Source organism: Pecten maximus, chromosome 4 (genome assembly GCF_902652985.1).
Source record: "Pecten maximus chromosome 4, xPecMax1.1, whole genome shotgun sequence".
In the NCBI taxonomy this organism is placed as follows: domain Eukaryota; kingdom Metazoa; phylum Mollusca; class Bivalvia; order Pectinida; family Pectinidae; genus Pecten; species Pecten maximus.
In genome coordinates, this window is record NC_047018.1 from 26,975,987 (window position 1) to 26,996,794 (window position 20,808).

The following is a 20,808-nucleotide window of genomic DNA, read 5'->3' on the forward strand; positions in this document are numbered from 1 at the left end:
ACGTTTTTTGCAAATTATTTAAAATACATGCTTTATTTTTGTGGTATTTATACATGCACGCAACCAGTAAACATAACTTGTTTAAAAAATATCAACTTCAACAAAAATCTCGGTTTATTTCATTGGAAATTTTGAACTTTTTAGTAATGGATCACCGAACTCGCCATGTTTACACCGAGCCCGTGCTAAGGGCAGACAACTCAACCGAGCCCGAGCTTTGTGTATAAGAATGATGATATTATTCTTAATTCTTTACTCATCATTATACTCTCACTCGCACATACACCATCCCATTATATATATCTTTCATCAACTCTTCTGAAAACACATGTTCTGCAGGAAAAGTCAATGTTTGTTGTAGACCATTCGTTAATCTAGATCTGCTTCTTGCACAAAGGAACACATCTAAAGTGTACCCAATTACAGCATATGGAGCAAACAATTGAATTGTCAAGACACAGCTCTTGGCATATTGAACACGGGAAGTCTTCGCTTACCATTTTGTTGTCTCTGGATGCTATGATTTCTATATAAACTGGTACCAAAATATGTATACTCTTGACACAGAAACTTTGACAAAAGACTGTGTCGGATTTCGAATTTTTAGTGAATTAAATATCTTTCAGTAACTCTTACCATAAAGGTGTATACTGATGTTGACTATCTGTTTAAAAACATCTAAGTACCATTAACTGATTTGCGGTTTTACAAGACTATAAAATACATGATATTTATTACTGATATATACTCGACAGGTGTCTTCGTATACCAGCGTGTGTATTCTGGACCTTTGTCAGCACCTGCTTGTGTAATGTTTATGCTTGGCTGTACGCATCACACTAGCAACTTCATTTCCTGATAGTTATTATAATTATATGTGTATCTAAATGCGTATGTAAGCATTTTCCTTTGTTCAGAAGGTTTAATTGGCATAGTACATGATTATTTTCTTGGATGGAGTCCCATTCAAGAAAAATACAGAATGCAATATAGTCACATGAAGACTATAGGTGTCAAATATACTACTGTAAACACTTATATTTCGTGAGAGATTTATTTTCGCGTGAATACGCAAGTAGACTTAATCGCAAAATTATATACCTCGCAAAGTATTGCTATAGTACAATGCATGATAGTCTTATCATTCGCCAGTTTAAATACTCGCGAATAAATAACAACGCTGACAAATATTTTCTATAAATAGTAACGATGACCTTAACCTTGACCTTGGCACCCTGAAACACGAACTCGTTCGAGGTATTCCCAAGCTGGACCCATATATGAAGTTTGGTCAGAATCTGATAAAAAATGAAGTCGCAAGAGCGTTGAGAAAAGTGAACTTACGTACGAACGGAACGCTATATCCCCTCCCCGACTTTCGTCGCGAGGGGATAATAAGATACATTTTATATACACAATGATGCACATGTACATAGAGTACAAACGTACATTTTATTACAATTTTACCAGTGAACTATAGAAAATTATTCATTCTATAAAAAAAAACATTTTTCACACGAGTGAGAAATTCAAAATATAAGCCACACAAGTGAAATATATATGATATTACTGAAGACACTGTATTATATTTACTTGTTTCTGAATTTAACGGCTGTTTGCAAGAATTTTTTTTAGAAAATTGCGGTATGGATTACATTTTGAAATGCCAAAAAACTTGCACAAATTGTTTTTGGAAAGATGTTCTATTAAGATATTTTAGACAGTTAAGACAGATTGTTCTGAAAATAGCAATGCACTTAAAAACATTTTGTACAATAGTTTAGAACAATAGAAAATAAGAGAATTTCTAATAGGGATTGGTATAGGAAAGGAGTAATGAAAATTTAACATTATGTCAAAGAAAATAGCAATTTAAGCTTGTACAGCTATCCAGAAATCATAGAGAAATGACCTCTTTCACGCGCGAACGATATAATTTTGGCCGCGAACCAATTTGACTAAAACCAGATGCTATTTGTAAGACCCTTAGAATTAACACTTGAAATAGATTTGAAAATATACGCAATGAATATGCAACAAAAATTGTCTTGCGCACAAAACATGTTTTGTGACTAGCTGGTTCATTATGTAAATTTTCGAAAAATTCTGGGACCGGTAAATTTGTCATTCAAAGGTCAACTTGCCAGATTGTCTATTTTTAGTAACATAAATAAATAATTGGATATTATTACTTTGAAGTTAAAAAGATCATTTAATATGGTCAAATGACTTTATTTTCTAAAGAGTGTGATTTACAGCAAAGTATGACCCAAAATAAAGAGATAAAAATTACACAATAAATATGTAACAAATTCAAAGACGAACAAGAGGCCCATGGGGTCTGTATCGCTCACCTGGTTGGATTAGACCAAATGTAATAATGTTCATGTTCAATTTGTCAATCTCAAACAATGTTATATATAGTTATAGTGTGGAGATCCCAACTGTTTTAAAGAAATAACGAAGTCCAGACTCTCTAAAGGGTCTTAACGACCTCAAGAATTGTTTTTAGAACATTCATTCATCACCTTATGATTATAGAGATTTAAACGAATTATGTTTATTTCCCTATGGGGCCCCACCCATTTGGCCACTTGGGGGTCAAAGTCACCATTTATGCAAAACCTGTTCCCGTTTCCCCAAAGATGATTCTGACCAAATTGGGTTCAAATCCATTCATAACTTTACAACTAGTAGCGATTTAAAGGAATTACCTCAATTCCCCTATTGGGTCCTGCCCCTCAGGCCCCTTAGGGGTCAGACTCACCATTTATGCAAAATCTAATCCCTTTCTGCCAAGGATGTTTCTGACCAAATTTGGTCAAAATCAAATAAGAACTTTTTGACTCGTAGCGATTTGAAGCAAATATGGCATAAGGACAGTGTACAGTAAAAATACCCAATTCTGAAAAATATGGCACGTCTTAGATATGTAAACATTGCCAGTTAACCCTACATATAATTCCTAATAAAGTATATATATTTGTAATCTGTACAACATTTGCAATTTTAATACAGCTCTGAAGGATAAGTAAACTGATAGTTTCTGTGAATTTTAGAGCTGTGAATACCATGGTAACAGTTTTAAAAATGCTAAAAAAATGCAAAATATTATATTTGACCCAAAATGACACAATTCTCTACACAATTTTTTTTTTGAAACCTATTTAAATTTAAATATCTCTACCCCAAAAGACAGAATTAATCTTGTTTTGACATATGTTGTAAATTAGAGTTTTCCGCTATCTCACCTTTTCTGTGGGCTTCCATTTTTCGCTGAAGTCAAAACTAAATTTCCTGTGTAAACACACTTTCGGAAAATCCGGAAATTTAAAATCCGAAACCAATTTATTAATTTTTGTTATAACAAATGTGAAGCCTGTATGTACTACTTCATACTGAATATACCAATTATAGTGTACATTTATTTTTTTCATTTTTTTATGCATATCATAATACAGGAGTTATTTGCTTAACAAAAAAATCGCCCAAGGCCAGGCTGTCCTACTGTAGTGTGCTACCTAAGCTCACCGGACCTTTGGTCTAGGTGAGCTAAAAATGTCGACATATTTTTAGCTGCATAAGATTTTTCAAGGAAGTCATAAACCCACTTCGGGTTCTTAAATTCACAATTTCGGTTTACCGTTGGCCATGGAAAGTTTCTGCTAGATTTTATTGAATCGGGTAAGTGGTTTCTGAGAAGCCGAAAATATAAATAGTTTACGGACGAACAACGGACGATTAGAATAGGTCACATGAGACTTTTTCATGTGTCCTAAAACCTAAGAGAAATTGTTTTGGAAGACCATGGGCGAAAGAAGATTTTTAAAATATATTTAAAAACAAACACAAAACATTAAAATAAAATATCTCAGTTTATTTCTTGGTTTGAGGGAAGAACCCCCAAGAGTTGCACCAGCACCTTAATTATTGGACCTAACAGAAAATACATAGCATCAGTCAGCATGCCATCGAGTTTGAGGTTTAGTGCGACTACAACATATATACATAATATACTAAATAACAACGATCTGACGGCAGTTAAACAAGCACCTGTTCTCTCACAAAGGACAGTTTTATATACAACATATTTACTTCAAAGATAACTCTACAATAATTCATAAATTCAAATTCATGACTCATTTGATTGGGTCTAAATCATCCATATTCATGGCCCATTTGATTGGACTAAACATATGACGGGAAAAGCATCCATTCTCACGGGTCATCTGATTGGTCCAAACATATGACAGGAAAATTATCCATATTCATTAGCCATGGAAGTTATGTCAGTAGATCGAGTGTTCTTTGTACACAGTTCAGGACAACAACCGTGTCCATAATAACCTCCAATCATCTGTTTTTTCAGATCCATTCTATATGTTTGCTGTGCAAGTATCAACATCTGTAGTTCTAGCCCAAATGTCAATGTAACAGCTGATTACTGGAGAGTAATTATAGATGTGCGATACTTTACCTACAGAAACTCTTACCTTCTAATACTTTTACCTGATTACATGCATACACATACTCAAACACATAATACTATTAAAAAGCCACTGTTGTCTATATTCTACAAATGTTTGACTAGATTAAACTATGATAATGGCATCAGTGATTCAATCACTACAAAATGGCAATCAGCTTGATGAAACAAATATAACTCACTATCATTCTAAATTTTAAGAATGTTCTCAATCCCTCACATAGTTTGTAAATAACGCAACAACGGCATTTATCTTTAAGCATAAACGACAACCTTTTTAAGACTTAAAACCGCTATTCTTAACATTGAGCTACAAATCATTTGACATTTATGCAGCTTAATGCTTATGTTTGTTTATATAATAATACAATGTTAATTTGGATAATAAATAAGACGTTAAGTTTGATATATCAAACAGACTAACACCAACACTGGCTAAAGATGTAGTATTCATACGCAGTCTCACAACTAACTCCTTAATAGGTTTAGTAGTGGTAATAATGTACGGTGTAACAAATCAACAATGTATATATGCAATCACACGTGGTCTGGTATATATGCAATCACACGTGGTCTGGTATATATGCAATCACACATGGTTTTGTATATATGCAATCACACGTGGTCTGGTATATATGCAATCACACGTGGTCTGGTATATATGCAATCACACGTGGTCTGGTATATATGCAATCACACGTGGTCTGGTATATATGCAATCACACGTGGTCTTGTATATATGCAATCACACGTGGTCTGGTATATATGCAATCACATGTGGTCTTGTATATATGCAATCACATGAGGTCTGGTATATATGCAATCACACGTGGTCTTCAAATTATACTATTAATCCACAGCAAGGAGTGAATTGTAAGAGTATAGATAATTAAAACTTACTTCAGAATATTCTAAAAGTTACGAACGTTATTGATTTTGAGCAGTTCCGATTACATGAATTTGTCCAAACGTGATGCAGAAAAGCTTCAATATTCAACGTCAATCACAAAACAATCACAGTTAGACATTTGAAAAAGGACAGGAGTTTGACAAATTAAATACCCTGTATTTCGCTCCATTAGTTTTTTTCCTACAATTTTACCAAATATGAACTAAATGTCGTAGGAATACACCCAATCACATGAATTCTACTGATGTGTGTAGCTCCACCAGACCTTTATCTGGGACTAATACAATATGTGAATTTTATGTCGGACTACAGAAGTTACTACAAGCAATACACATAGAACTAGTTTCGTATTTGTTGTGATTTCCCCCTACAAAGTTACAGGCTGGGCGACTATCTACCTAGTATTCCTTTTAAAAATGCAAGTCTACACCCCTAATAACACTTGAGTAGATGAAAAAAAGTATCTCAACGAGTTGCAATTGGTGTAATTCCTTCACCAACATCACCTGTAAGACTTTGAACACATACCCGAGTAATTTAATCAATTTCACTGAGGTTCACAGATTGTAAAGGTAACAACCTCTCAGACTAGTTTATAATCCTGATTTAAACATACATGAACATAAATTTTCCAAGTACGATTTCTAAGAATTATTTGATCAGTCCTAAGTTTGTGATAATTGTTTTCAGGGAATTATTCTTGTATATATGTAAATTTATTTTCATAGTTTAATGATCTGGTTTACAATATAACCTTTTACAAAATTGTTTTTAGTTTTCAATTTCATCATTTAATAACCTGGTATGCTAGGTTAGTTTTTAAAAAGTATTGTTGAATTCCTATCAGTGCAATTTTATTATATTTTTTTATGAGGTGATATGCTCGGTTATAAGTACCCTACATGCGAAAGTTTTTATTACACGAAACAGGAAATGATCACAGTCCTCCGGTCAAACTTATCAGTGTGATACTTTACAGAGTGCATATAGTGATTTAAATTACCAAGATTGGACATCAACATATAAAACTATTAAAAGAACAACATTTTATCTTTTGTCCCTTCATACACATTTTTGTAAATGGAAAATTGAATATTTTATCTCAAAAGCTACATTGTAATTTGAAATATCACTGGAAAAACTGTTCCAGGAACAGAGAACTCATACACCTAGATATGTATTAAAATGTAGCAAGATAATGAAAATAAAAATAGACAAACAGTGGAATAACTTACTGTACTAGTAAAAAAGTAAGAAAGTAGAAAAATTAACTGAAAAAGAAAAGATTTCCAAATAACAAGTAAGAAGTTTTTTTGATATTAAGATAACAGGAATAATTCTAGAATTTTTCATTGTCAAATCTTTTGAATTATTGTAGTAAAATAAGAGTACAGTATTGGGAGGATGTCATTTATAAAAATGTCATCAACAACAATAACAGTAAAGAAAGGAACTTCCAATTAAGAATAATATATGCTAAAATATTAGATCTTTGCATTATAGATCTTGTATGGCATAATAGCATAATACATTAAACTCAATTTCTGTCAACTATGTTCTTACATGGAACTAACACCATCAAATAAATAATCACTGCTAATACTTATCATAAAAAATACATTTCTCATTCAGTGATTTTTCTTTATCGTTAGAAGATTATTTCTGATCACCGGGGAGGGGCTGTGATAGCTCAGTCAGTCAGAGTGCCGGCCACGTAACTTCAGGTGAAGATCCGTGATTCAACACTTCCTACAGGAGTTTCTCGAGAAGCTGAGAAACCAGTCAGACTGTGCTGTTGTGTTGTGTCTTTGGACAAGACACTTTACCCTAATTGCTCTGAATAGCACGCAAAGGGCCTCCCGCATGTTATTTAGTCCAGTATTCACCAACTACTACAAGGAGACCCCACCTCAAAATGACCCTGGCTGTTCACGGTGCAATAAACCCAACAAACAAACAAATTACTGGGTAATGAAAGTTCATGAAAATAATTTTTTTAAATACTTCCCTAAATGAAATTAAATCATGGTAATAATAGTGATTTGAAAACAAGTTTCTTTTATTTTTGGCTAGATGGGAGAAATCTATCCAAGAAGTCATAAAAGATAAACATCAAAATACTTCTTACCTGGAGATTTTTAATAATTATGCCACACAAGGGCATCAGCTGTTTTGTAAAACTTTTAAGGATATAACAAAACAATGCAATGATAATCAACATCCACACCCCTTTCGCAACAACTGTGTTTTTTTTTTTCTCTTCTCTCTCTCCATCAAGACAATGTCTATAACAACATTTGTTTATTCTCTCTATCAGTCAACAACCGTCCCATAATTGTAGACAGGGGACCCTCCTCTAACATCCCACACCTGTATTATGTACCTGTACTATGTACCTGTACTATATCATAAGGTGGTCAGGTGGTACAGTGGTAATAATGTTCTCCGGTACTACAGTTTCCTCCCACAATAAGACCCCTCGTACACTTCCATCCGAGCAAACATGGGTGATTAATAAAAGTTGGTATTATTTGTTTTGCAATTCTTTTTTTAAATAAATAAAGTTTACATTTACAATTATGAAATAACCCTATAGCATCTTATAAATTACAACCTGGACTCGTATTCTCAGAAATAGCAACGGCGAAAAAACACTTTTGTCATGATTTCTGGATTATGGAAAGAAAATCGTAATTCAATGTTGACATTCATAAAAAGGTTGATATTCTAGTTCAATCAATGCTTTGTATATTGACTCTGGTTGGTTTATTATTGTATATTATGTATGTTAATACACATCTTAGACATACAATTATCAGTAACATATTCTAGAAAATCAGTAATATTATTTATCATTGTGAAGTATAATGTTTTATTACTATGTAATTATATTTGATGATGTCACAAAGCCAGTGACATAATAAAGTACATGAATACTTGCAGGTTAAACGATGTAACAGAACTAGTAACATAATTGTTGACTTTATCTCGTATTACATGTACATCAAATCCTACATACATGTTTAACTGAAACAACGCACAATCAGTGTTTATACAGATCATTTATATCATACCTCGAAATGCTCAGCTATGGAAATACATTCAGGTGCATGGTGCCTCATCAACAGTTTTAAATGGAAGGCAGTTAAAAATATCAAACAAAAACATTAACAATCATAAATATTGTATATGTAAACCAAATCATAGCCAAGAATGCTGTATCTATAGCTAGTGAATTCCTAGTTCAAGGTCAAAAAGTGTTTATTTGGTGTGTGAAGGTTAATATTGTTAAATACATTCAAAACGCCCAGTGGCCAATGAGGAACAATCTGACACTTCATTTCTACAGTTTGTACAGTACTGGAACTTTAATTTTAATTACCGTAAGTTAATTTCACTAGAAAATTCCCTCATATTTGTGCTATCTATAATATAGTGTACTGATTTGGATTGACAATAGAATGGTGCTATGTTAAAGTAAAACTTTTGTACATTTTGACACTCGACAATCAACTCAAAGATTCACCATGATGTACCAACAACAACATTTTGATTGTTTTACTAAAACTTCTGATTAAAGATAAAGAGTTATCTAAAACATAAATAGTTATCTAAGACCAAAACAGTTATCTAAAAGATAAAAAATTTCTAAAAGAAGTACCATTAACACTACCTAAGAAATAAGATTACCTCGTGACTACTGTAATCACAGAATTTCTCAAATACCTACAATGTATCTGCATACAATAACACTAAAAATTGAGGTGAACAAACGCTCCACAAGTTACATAAATGTTGTACTTGTTATATACAACACAGACATCCCACATCCCCGGGTTACAACACAGACATTTTACATTTCAGTAATCTCCGACTGTGGCAGTAACATTGTAAACTTGTATATTTGAATTACCTAACAGATATTGCATTAAAAACAATAGTTATGAACTAAAATCATTATACAGTAAAATTGCTACATTTAAATGAAATATTATGATAACATTACATGACCTATGTGTTTTTCAATTATGAATACTTCAATTGCTCTTTTGACCTAAAAAACAAAGACAAAGAACTTTCTGAAACCATTATTATAAGATAAAATGTAAACACAGAGACTACCAATATCGGCATCATCCGTCAAGATTATTGTTACAATACAGATAATTCTCAAAAGTCAGTACATTTCATTGTAATCTGTAGGTTTTTGATGTTTTATCAGTCTTTTAAAAACCTGATATAATTAAAAAGCTGATAAACCATCAGAAACCTTTGGATTAATTTCATTGGTGTATCACAGGATGTATATTTAGCGGCCTGTAACTTCAATGTGATAAATTTCTGCCAACAACATCAGATGGAATAGACTCTTCCCTCCATGTCACATGATTTTTCAACACTTTTACAATAAAACAACCGGATTTGTCATCATCAGAAAGATGTATATATATCTTCAATAACAAGTTGTTCATCAAACTGGAAGTGTCAGAGTTACCCGTACCCATTCACTCACCAACTAACCCTGTATGCCTATTGTTTTGGTACAGTTCTGACCGAAATACAAAATATTTATATCAAAATCCTCATACCAAACTGGTACCAACATAATTATATACACATTATGATTTCTGAAATCACATACTGAACTTGATCCTGTAATTCTGCTTTATTTTGGTGATGGAATGCCTCAGTTTATATCACAAATATTAACAACTATTAACGTCTCATATCAATCCATTCTCTGGTATTTATTCTTTACATGGTAAGTGATTCCAAATGTTTCTAAATCTTTGTTAAGAGTCATAGGCAATTACATCCAAATCTGAAGTTACCCAACAGCATATGTGTAACTTGCTTTGCAATTGTTGTAACATAAATAAAATTTACATTTTTATATACGGGTATATACGACAATGTGCAGCCACCTAGTAGTTCGGAGAAACACTAACTTGAAATAAATAAGCTTGTATAACAAAGATTGAATTTAACAAATCTAACAGATCACTTAACTCTACATCGTCACAATGTCTGACTGTCATGATCCTGAAACAAGTTATACACTGTACACTAAAGTCAAAATCTGAATGGTGTTATATTTACTGTACTAAAGACGTCTTATATTTAAAATACTGTATAATGGGAAAATTCCAGCATTGACCATTTTTTGTCAGAGGAAATCTTTGGCAAAATAACCAAAAAGGTTGTGATTTGAAAATCAAAATATTCTTGTTTGTTGATCATGAGAAATGTTTGAAGCATGTATTAAATACATTGTGTGGTGATCAACATATATATTGTAATGTGCATCCTGGTATTTGTTGATTCTGATTGGTAGGGATCAAATTGTGTAAATCTGACAATTGTTTATCCACTATAAATAAATTCCTGGATATTCTAACATGTCTTATTTTTCAATCAACAAATAAAATTGACATTTGGACCCAAGACTGAACCTAGGTCCAGAAATTCTAGTGATTATCTGTGACTGTGATCATAGAAAATATTGCCTTCCTTCCATTTACACACTTTACAATGCTTCGATGTGGTCGTTACAAATGCCAGCATTATAGTAATTTCTCACACTTCTGCATTCAATCACACAAGATAGATCAGTATATGAATGAATACAATGTTGACAGTCAGGGGTCAAAGGTCAAGTGAGTATGCAGAGGTGAAGGTCACTTGGTTCTTGACATCTACATAGCAGAATAATCAATCTGTACATATAACTGTCGCACTCCAATCTGCAAAAAAAATAACAATAAAGATAACATCAGTTATTTTGTGATACATGTATTGTACAAAAATTTAAAAAGTGTAATATGTGCCCACCACTGCCATCCTTAAATGACCATAGCTGTTGCTTGGACATTAAACAATACAAAACCAAGCCCATTACTGTATTAACTTCATGCATATGAGTCCTATGCATTTTTTCTATACTTATATATACTCAGCCTAACTTGTAAATAATTTGTTATATTGACAGTCATGTCAGTAGTAAATAAATCACATGGTCACATTTTAAAATTAATGTCCATTAGCAAAAAGGTTTGGTTTGGTTTTGCTTTGTTTAACGTCCTATTAACAGCCAGGGTCATTTAAGGACGTGTCAGGTTTTGAAGGTGGAGGAAAGCCGGAATACCCGGAGAAAAACCACCGGCATATGGTCAGTACCAGGAAACTGCCCTACATGGGTTTCGAACTCGCAAACAAGAGGTTGAGGGCTAGTGATAAAGTGTCGGGGACACTTTAAACACTCTGCCACTGCGGCCCCAGCAGACCAACAAAGAATAGCCTGGTCGTGGGAATTTTTTTTCAAAACAGCAGAGATAACTCCTGTATTGATAGTCATGTCAGTAGCAAATGATTCACATTGTTATATATTAAGATTCATTTCAATTTGCACTAATAACACTTTTTAATGATGAACAATCTATGAAGGGCAACTGGAACAGACAATATTCTGAGGATAGTTGGCTAAAAACTATTAGTGAAACCCTCTGATCATGATGGCAAGCTTAAAATGACATATAATTACTGAATTTTTATTGTTTTTTTTTAAAAATAAATATTCAAAATAATAACATTTTTCAAGACTTTCTTTGTGAATCAATACTACTAGTCATGGCTACAGTGCAACTACGTATACATGTAAATAAAATTATTTGAACATGTTTCCTTGTACAATGACCAAAGACAATTCAAGCAAATAAACAAACATGTTTTCTTACCTGTGTGAATAAATTATGTGTATGACTTAAAATGTATTTGGCATCAGCTTTAGATGAGACTTCCAGTTTAATTGTTCCGACATAGATATCACTGCACAACGTCCAAAAGTGTGGTTCCTGGACACTGTAAACTCCCTCTAACTGACTCACCTACAACAAATCAGATCACAATGTGTTATATTTGTCACAATGAGACAAGATCTTATTGATAAGTTAATATCTAAAGTAAAACTATTTTAACATGTATATGAAGACTAGAAAATATCTGCAAGACATAAATTCTCCTGCTGACACTTTACACACCGAAACATAGTTTGGTGAGGATCGCATCAGCAGTTCCTGGGATTAGCTACCTGAGGTAGTTACAATGCGTTGAGACGAGATAAAAATGCATTTGGCTATCATGACAACTACTAAATAAACACTAGTTAAAGGATAATCAAACATAAAACAGAAATGTCCATTTTAATGCCTATAATTTCATGTGTTAGGAATAAATATTGCCTTACTGGAATATGTATTTTATTTCCAAAATAGGAACACACTGAAGTCGAAAGCTTTACATTTTAAAAATGATAATTATAATTCATAATCAACATTTGATTCAAATAGTATATACATGGAATACATGCAATTATATGTTAAAATATACCAGTTATTTGTACTATGCCAAAAGCAAACATGCTTGTTACCGTTTCCCTACCATGTCTAGATCCTAACCCAAATTTATTTATAGCAATTTTGAAGGCAATACCATTTAAATAAGTATCACTCTCTCTATATATATACAAAAAATGTATAGGAATAGGAGACACAGATTACTTTTTTCCTGTCTGATTTAAAACATTTACTGGAGACACCTCCAATATAAAATGTTATGTACACTACAGAAAATTCTGTATGCTTTTCTCTTTAAACAGTCCTTTTGATAATAACTTTGACACCTTAATTAAAGTATGACATTGCTACATACATATCTTTATCAACAGTTTGCAGCCATCAAATTACGATTACAATTATAAATGTACCATTAAGTTAAATGTATAATTATCTTATTCTACTTACCCTGTTATAACATGACGGTAATTGTGATTCCAATGCTCTGGGTGTCCTCTGCATTAGAATACCAACTGAATCTCTAAGTAATGGTAAAACACTGGAAAATAAAATTAAACAATTCAATTTAAACATTTGTCATATAAGCTTAAACCATAGCAACTGTGAAAGCTTTTAACTAGCCATCAGAATAAAATTCATAATACGAATGTAATGTGAAGACTGCACTTCTTAGTGTGTCACTCCAAAACCAACTAACTAGCTCTCTGTCCTTTAACTTAATATGTCACTCCAGAACCAACTAACCAGATCTCTGTCAGAGTGTCTGACTGTCTGTTGACTTAATATGTCACTCTAGAGCCAACTAACCAGATCTCTGTCAGAGTGTCTGTTAACTTAATATGTCACTCTAGAACCAACTAACCAGATCTCTGTCAGAGTGTCTGTTAACTTAATATGTCACTCTAGAACCAACTAACTAGATCTCTGTCTGTTAACTTAATATGTCACTCCAGAACCAACTAACTAGCTCTCTGTCCTTTAACTTAATATGACACTCCAGAACCAACTAACTAGATCTCTGTCCTTTAACTTAATATGTCACTCCAGAACCAACTAACTAGATCTCTGTCAGTGTCTGTTAACTTAATGTCACTCGGAACCAACTAACTAGATCTCTGTCTGTTAACTTAATATGACACTCCAGAACCAACTAACTAGCTCTCTGTCCTTTAACTTAATATGTCACTCCAGAACCAACTAACTAGATCTCTGTCAGAGTGTCTGTTAACTTAATATGTCACTCTAGAACTAACAAACTAGCTCTCTGTCCTTTAACTTAATATGACACTCCAGAACCAACTAACTAGATCTCTGTCAGAGTGTCTGTTAACTTAATATGTCACTCTAGAACCAACTAACCAGATATCTGTCAGAGTGTCTGTTAACTTAATATGTCACTCTAGAACCAACTAACTAGATCTCTGTCAGAGTGTCTGTTAACTTAATATGTCACTCCAGAACCAACTAACTAGATCTCTGTCAGAGTGTCTGTTAACTTAATATGTCACTCTAGAACCAACTAACTAGATCTCTGTCAGAGTGTCTGTTAACTTAATATGACACTCCAGAACCAACTAACTAGATCTCTGTCAGAGTGTCTGTTAACTTAATATGTCACTCCAGAACCAACTACAGTGGAACCTCTATAAACCGAACATGCATGGGACATGACTATTTGTTCGGTTTACAGAGGGTTCGGTTTGGAGAAGTTGATCGAAAAATGACCGGTCGAATTCCGGATATAATTGGTCGGACGATTTTTTATTAGAATGCACCCGATTACAAACCGGCACGTACACACGTAGACAATATTTGGTTTGTCTGAATAATATGCATATTATGAAAGTTAATCAATGTACATGTATATATTGCAGAATATATAAGAAAGGCAAATGACTTTAACTATAGTTTTAAACAGTTTTTTCACATGTACAACTACACTTTACGATCGACCTACATTTTGTTACATCCGGTGAAGCTTCCGTCATGTGGATGGGGCCGATAGTCCAATACGGAATATTTTACATATCGACTAATATTAAAGGGTGTGAAGATGTTTTGTTTCAATATCAATTACAATTGATCAGTTGATACTGGTCGTATTTCCGACATCGCTGTTGTCTAAAAAAACATCAGTGGCTTCTTTTACGAAAACAACCCCCTTTGGGCCTCATTTAAATTAAATGCGAAACTCAGGCTTCTAGCTCTACTTGCATTGAGAAGATAAACGAACTGACGCGCTTCAATGAAGTGTGACATTGTTTCATAATTATCGTGTTGATTATACACTGGGCCATCCGTCATAATGCCCCCTTGGGATATATATTGGATACCTGTACAAATCACCTACGTAGGTCCCGATACAATAAGGCTTCACACAATACCCGTCACAGTTGTTGTTTCACAGTTGACTGGCCTGACCTCGTGTCATAATCGCTCAGGTAAGGCCGGTTTTCAGAAGTAATTTTTGGTATATTTTAACAGGAACCGGACGCAAAATCGGTCCGGTGTTCGGAATTCAGAGGGATCGGTATTTGGAAGTTTTTTAATACTATAATAAAGAAGGACCAATTCCGTACAATGTCAATTCGTTCGGTATTCAGAGGTGTTCGGTTTTTAGAAGGTTCGGTTTTCGGAAGTTGCACTGTAGATCTCTGTCCTTTAACTTAATATGACACTCCAGAACAAACTAACTAGATCTCTGTCTGTTAACTTAATATGACACTCCAGAACAAACTAACTAGCTCTCTGTCCTTTAACTTAATATGTCACTCCAGAACAAACTAACTAGATCTCTGTCTGTTAACTTAATATGACACTCCAGAACAAACTAACTAGATCTCTGTCCTTTAACTTAATATGTCACTCCAGAACAAACTAACTACATCTGTAGCTCTCTGTCCTTTAACTTAATATGACACTCCAGAACAAACTAACTAGCTCTCTGTCCTTTAACTTAATATGACACTCCAGAACCAACTAGCTAGCGATCTGTTCGTTAACTTCAAAATATTTTGAAGGTAATGATGTTGAGGAGAAATCAATTAAAGGAACTATTGATAGATGAAGGACTGTATTGCAATATAATTGACCATTATATAAATGACTTCCCTTTATCGACAGATGATGTATTCCAGGTCTGGTCTCACATGTGCAAATTAAACCAGAAAGTAAACTTTCAGTTGAAATACTTAAAAATCATCAATTTCTTACTCTATTTTTATTTTTGAGAAACAGCATTTTGAGACATGTAAGAGCATCATTGTTATCTTACCTTATTGTAATTAAAATGGCAATGAATAATGAACATATAGGGTCTGCCTGCATCCACCCAAAATAATGAATCATCCCGGAGGAGATAATCACTCCCACACTTCCCAGTGTGTCGGCTAATATATGTAAAAATACACCTGAAAACAGAAAAACGTCAATTCAAAAATAAATAGGTATAGTGTTATTGAATAAAATATTTCATCAAAAATCATCACAATAACAAGTTGAATTTAATGATACCTTACCCAACGCATCATTAACAAAACTTTAGTGTCATGGAAAATTTCAAGATGGAAACTCATGAAAACTTTTCACCTAAACAAAGCAGTTTTCAATATTACAATAAATTAAACATCTCTGGCATACAATGGCCCCCACTATATTCTATAATGGAGTCCTACTACCTTTCCTTACCTTGCATGATTTGAGATTGGTGTTCTGACTTTGTGACGTTAGATGCACCATGAGAATGACCGTGTCCTTCATCATGACTGTGACCGTGGCCATGGTCATCCTGTTCACTTTGTGACTGCATGCCTGTCAATATATACAGTATCTATTTAAATCATATACAAATGTACCGGGAAAACAACACCAGTTCAATTGTCAGTACTGGTAATACATCAAGTTTTATACATACAGTTTTAATTCACAAGGATATGATCCCGATCTTTATAAATTTCTGTCAGTCTGAAAATCTGAAATAATCTAACAACTCTTACCTAATGTTTCCTTGAACCTGCATGATTCCAGTTCAGATCTTAGAGATAAGTTTATCCTTTCCAGTTCCAAGGTTTATTATTTTATAATTTGTGAGTATAACATCTGGAATGTGATATTTTGTACAAATCTAACTTACCTAGTCCATGACTGTGCCCATGTCCTCCATGTGAGTGACCATGATCTGAAAAAATATACAGTTACAGTGTAGACACTTTCTATCCTACTGTAAGTAGGTACCCAAAAAGCTGACACCCTTGGCAGACACTTCTTTGATTTAAATATACTTGGTTTTAATGAAATAATATTTTTCTGATGAATATTAGCAGTGATAATTGATTTCAGATTCATTGATAGAAATAATTCTCAATGTATTAAAGCATTTAAGATTTTTAAAAATGTTCAGAGAAATGTTGATTTAAGGAAAATTCTTGGAATAATATCAGTATTTATTAAAATTGATAAACTTTTACATACCTCCTCCACCATGAGAATGACCATGTCCATGTTGGAAGGCGAAAATTCCTATAAGATTGACAACAAACCCTGCCACGGACACCAGGAACAGTCGCTCGTGTTTCACCTCTGGGGGCTCGGCCAACCTCTGCAGGAAATAAAAAATGTGGTAAATAATGATAACAGTTATCATTAAGACAAATGAAATAACAAACATGTCATAGGAATTTTTCATGGATTTTTGAAATGATTATAATTCACAAAAGTTACTGCATAAATGCAATTGTTAGACTACAAAATATAAGTGGCCCCTCACACATGTAGAGTGCAAATCTCATGTTCAAAATAATGAATAAATACATGGCAAAATATTCTCATTGTAAAGAAGCTTTTCCTTGCTTATGGAACAATATTTAATCAGCTGATCTATTTATAAATGCAATCATGACCAAAAATAAACTTCTTCAGAAATAAATCTGGAATTAAGATAGTAGAATCAAATGTAGTCCAGGGGAGATAACTTAGAGAGCTATCACATATCTACTCACCTCCACAGCTTCAGAGAAAATAAAAAATCCAATGAAAAGTAAGAAGAGTCCATTCACAAAACCAGCTACTATTTCAGCACGAACAAACCTAGTTGAGCAAAATGTTTTAATTATTATACATTCAGATATTCATATATAACACAAGACATTACTAATAACTGAAAAACACTCCAAGTTACCAACAAATTTGTATTGCTTCATTAATATTACTAAAAAGAACCTTTTTAACTCACAGTACTTTTTGTATAGAATATATATATAGTATACATGAAGTAACCCAGAAATATTCAATTTATGACTATCAAAGAAAAAGGATAAACAATTTCAAAAATCTACCACAAAAATTGGTGATGTATGAGAATTTCCTTATAATATAGTATAACAATATTAATGATTACCCATATGAATATGCTTCTGTAGCTCTCCATCTAGATATAACTGAGGCTGCTAGACCAGCTAACAGGGCTGTACAATCAAAAAACATGTGGAAGGAATCTGATATGAGGCCCAAACTGAAAAAAATTAATATTGTTACATACAACATACATACGTAAAAACATAAAAAGATATATTGAATTACTGCCATTTATTAGCTACATACATAGCTGCTAAAATCTATTATTTAACAAATGACCATTTCATGTATACTGACCCTTGAGAATATGTTTTTGACTCCCAAAAATTTGATTTTTTAGAAATAGTGATTCAACTTCTTAAATTGCTTAAAACCAAGGGTCAACAGGATGTCCTGATTTAGGATGTACTATATTTTATGGATTGTATAAATTAAAACAGACATACTTGTAGCTTACATCAATGACTAACTGCATTTTTTCAAATCTATTCTAAATACAACAATTTAAATACATTTCAATTTTAGTGTGCATTATTTCCAAATAATTTCATTTTATATCCCAGCAGTTTGTAGAGAATAGCAGCAAGAAAATAATCATAACTTGCCTGTTTGTCCAGATTCCATAAGTGAGTTCAACAAAAGCAAATGAGAGATTCACCAACATAAAACAGAACAGATTTCTTGAAGTTTTGTCTGAGAATATCAATCTGAAATAAAAAGAATGAAAAGAAATGTATTAAATCACCAAAATGTAGCTTCATTGCCCGTGCAATGCTGTTTATGTATATATACGTACAGAAAAAAGGCCAAGTGATGGAAGAGACAGTCAAACCATATACTTTCCTTATAACTGTTTTACCATTACCATCACCAAGATTGTCATAAATCGCTTTAATAATTTAGATAATGTAGTTCTGGATGAGAGACGGACCATTTCTGACAGATGGTTGTCGTCAGAGCTACGATTCCCTTCCATTGACAGTAGTGTTGCAAAACAATGAACCTCGAAAATACTACAAAGAGCAGTTGATGTGTAACTTTGCAGTAATATTTGGTATAACTAAACATTTCCAATGCAATTTAGCAATGCATTAGCCTACTGTCACATCTGGAAATCTTTAATTTGCCCATTCCAATATTATACTACTCAGAGTTCTCTCAGTAATCCACCACAATACTTCCTCGAGAACTCTCACGAAGATGCTGATCCAAATATGGTATTGATGACCATATGGTAAAAACTACTCTGATAAAAAAACATCTTTAACCAGTTTTTGTGGAAGTCTTGTGAAGAAAGCACATCTTACATTGTGTAATTTTTCAATTTCAGAATGTTTTATCTTGCTCACCATAAATTCATTTTGATTGCCTTATAAGAAAATTGACCTTTACACTTTTATCAAAGATGGCAGTAATATGTTTGAACTGATTTCTCTGTATTGTCGCACTGCTGTTTTTGGATTTCACCAATATTGTCAAAGAAATGATATAATGTGTAGGTTTGTGGATTGAATATTGATAACAGATACTAGAATCATCAATATACATGTGATTTTTATCTGAGAAAACTATAATCACAGCTTACTGCTGCCCGATGTGAATCATATCGGGGCTTGCTATACTATCGTCAATGGGATGGGCTTCACATCCTACCGGAGAGCAGTGTAGGCTGGCTAGGGTATGAATATTCATTCTAGGAATATATGTACATCTGTAGTAGAATTTATAGTATTTTTTTGCATTTCACTTGTTTTTATAAGGGCTTAACACCCTCGCAACTGCCAGGGTCATAGGAGGATTGGTGTCAAGGAGACACCTAGAGTAAGAACACAAAGGACAGATCAGTGAGCTCAAGGAAATTAGAAAAGAAAGGAAATATTATACATATTGAATGTTGCAGATATATCTTCGTTTCTTCCTCTATGTCCTCTAAATAGAAGACACAGAAGCTTACAGAAATCTCTGTTTGTACCAGGGGCCTAACTTAGCTTTGGTTTCCTCCTATACAATAAATTTGCAGTGGGATACAGCGGGCTTTATTATGTATCGTGTTATACATATTGTAACATACATGTGGGTGTTTTCTTTTTTATCAAATAGTTACTTTTTAATTCAGAACCTCCCCCCAAAATAAACTACTTCTGTTCTCATCTGGAGTTTATATATATAGGATTATATTTGTTAGAGTTTTTTAGAGAAGAAATTATCCTGTTTTGTCTTTTTTTAAACTCCAACGATGAGTCTATCAAAAGTTCATCTGGACACGACAAGGATAATATACTATAGAGGGGTATAGAGATCAGGACTTCTCTGTTCCGATCTCACTATCGTCATTAGTTATACTATAATAAGACATTTATAACATGATTGTTAAAATATATGCGCCGATTAGTATATGGGCATTGTCAGCAGCGCGACACTACACTAAGACAACCTTAGCACTGATCACCAACTGACCAATGCACCATATTGCAATATTGTCTAGTTGTTTTTATCTTGAAAACATCACAGAATATCGAAAAACTCCGATAGTTCTTAATCTTTACCTCAGCCATCCTGCCGCTTTTTGCTTGATCTTCGATCCAGAAGAATATTCCTTATCGCCTTGGTGTAAAGGCAACATTTTTTACGAATTATAAATGCCGGTTAAATGCCCCCGTACTGGCCTAACAATCACATCCGTTCATTTTCTTGACAGATGAGCAACG

At 33.3% G+C, this 20,808-nt stretch overlaps 1 protein-coding gene across 1 annotated transcript; it reads right to left on the reverse strand.

Annotated features, from left to right (window-relative positions):
• Positions 1–3,856: 3,856 nt before the first annotated feature.
• On the reverse strand, positions 3,857–20,802 carry LOC117325663 (zinc transporter 7-like). The gene is made up of 11 exons (XM_033882067.1): positions 20,647–20,802; positions 18,706–18,807; positions 18,144–18,257; positions 17,746–17,833; positions 17,219–17,345; positions 16,881–16,925; positions 16,436–16,558; positions 16,023–16,158; positions 13,196–13,286; positions 12,131–12,280; positions 3,857–11,140 (listed from the first exon to the last, which is right to left on the reverse strand). The coding sequence occupies exons 1-11, from the start codon at positions 20,721–20,723 to the stop codon at positions 11,093–11,095; spliced, it is 1,101 nt and encodes a 366-aa protein (XP_033737958.1). The 5' UTR covers positions 20,724–20,802; the 3' UTR covers positions 3,857–11,092.
• Between the last annotated feature and the right edge of the window lie 6 nt (positions 20,803–20,808).

Coding starts and splice junctions, on each gene's coding strand:
- LOC117325663 (XM_033882067.1), bottom strand. CDS start 20,723: ATGTTGCCTTTACACCAAGGCGATAAGGAATATTCTTCTGGATCGAAG. Junction 18,808..20,646: donor AAAGCGGCAGGATGGCTGAG/GTAAAGATTAAG, acceptor TTTTTATTTCAG/ATTGATATTCTCAGACAAAA. Junction 17,346..17,745: donor TTTTCTCTGAAGCTGTGGAG/GTGAGTAGATAT, acceptor TATTTCCTGCAG/AGGTTGGCCGAGCCCCCAGA.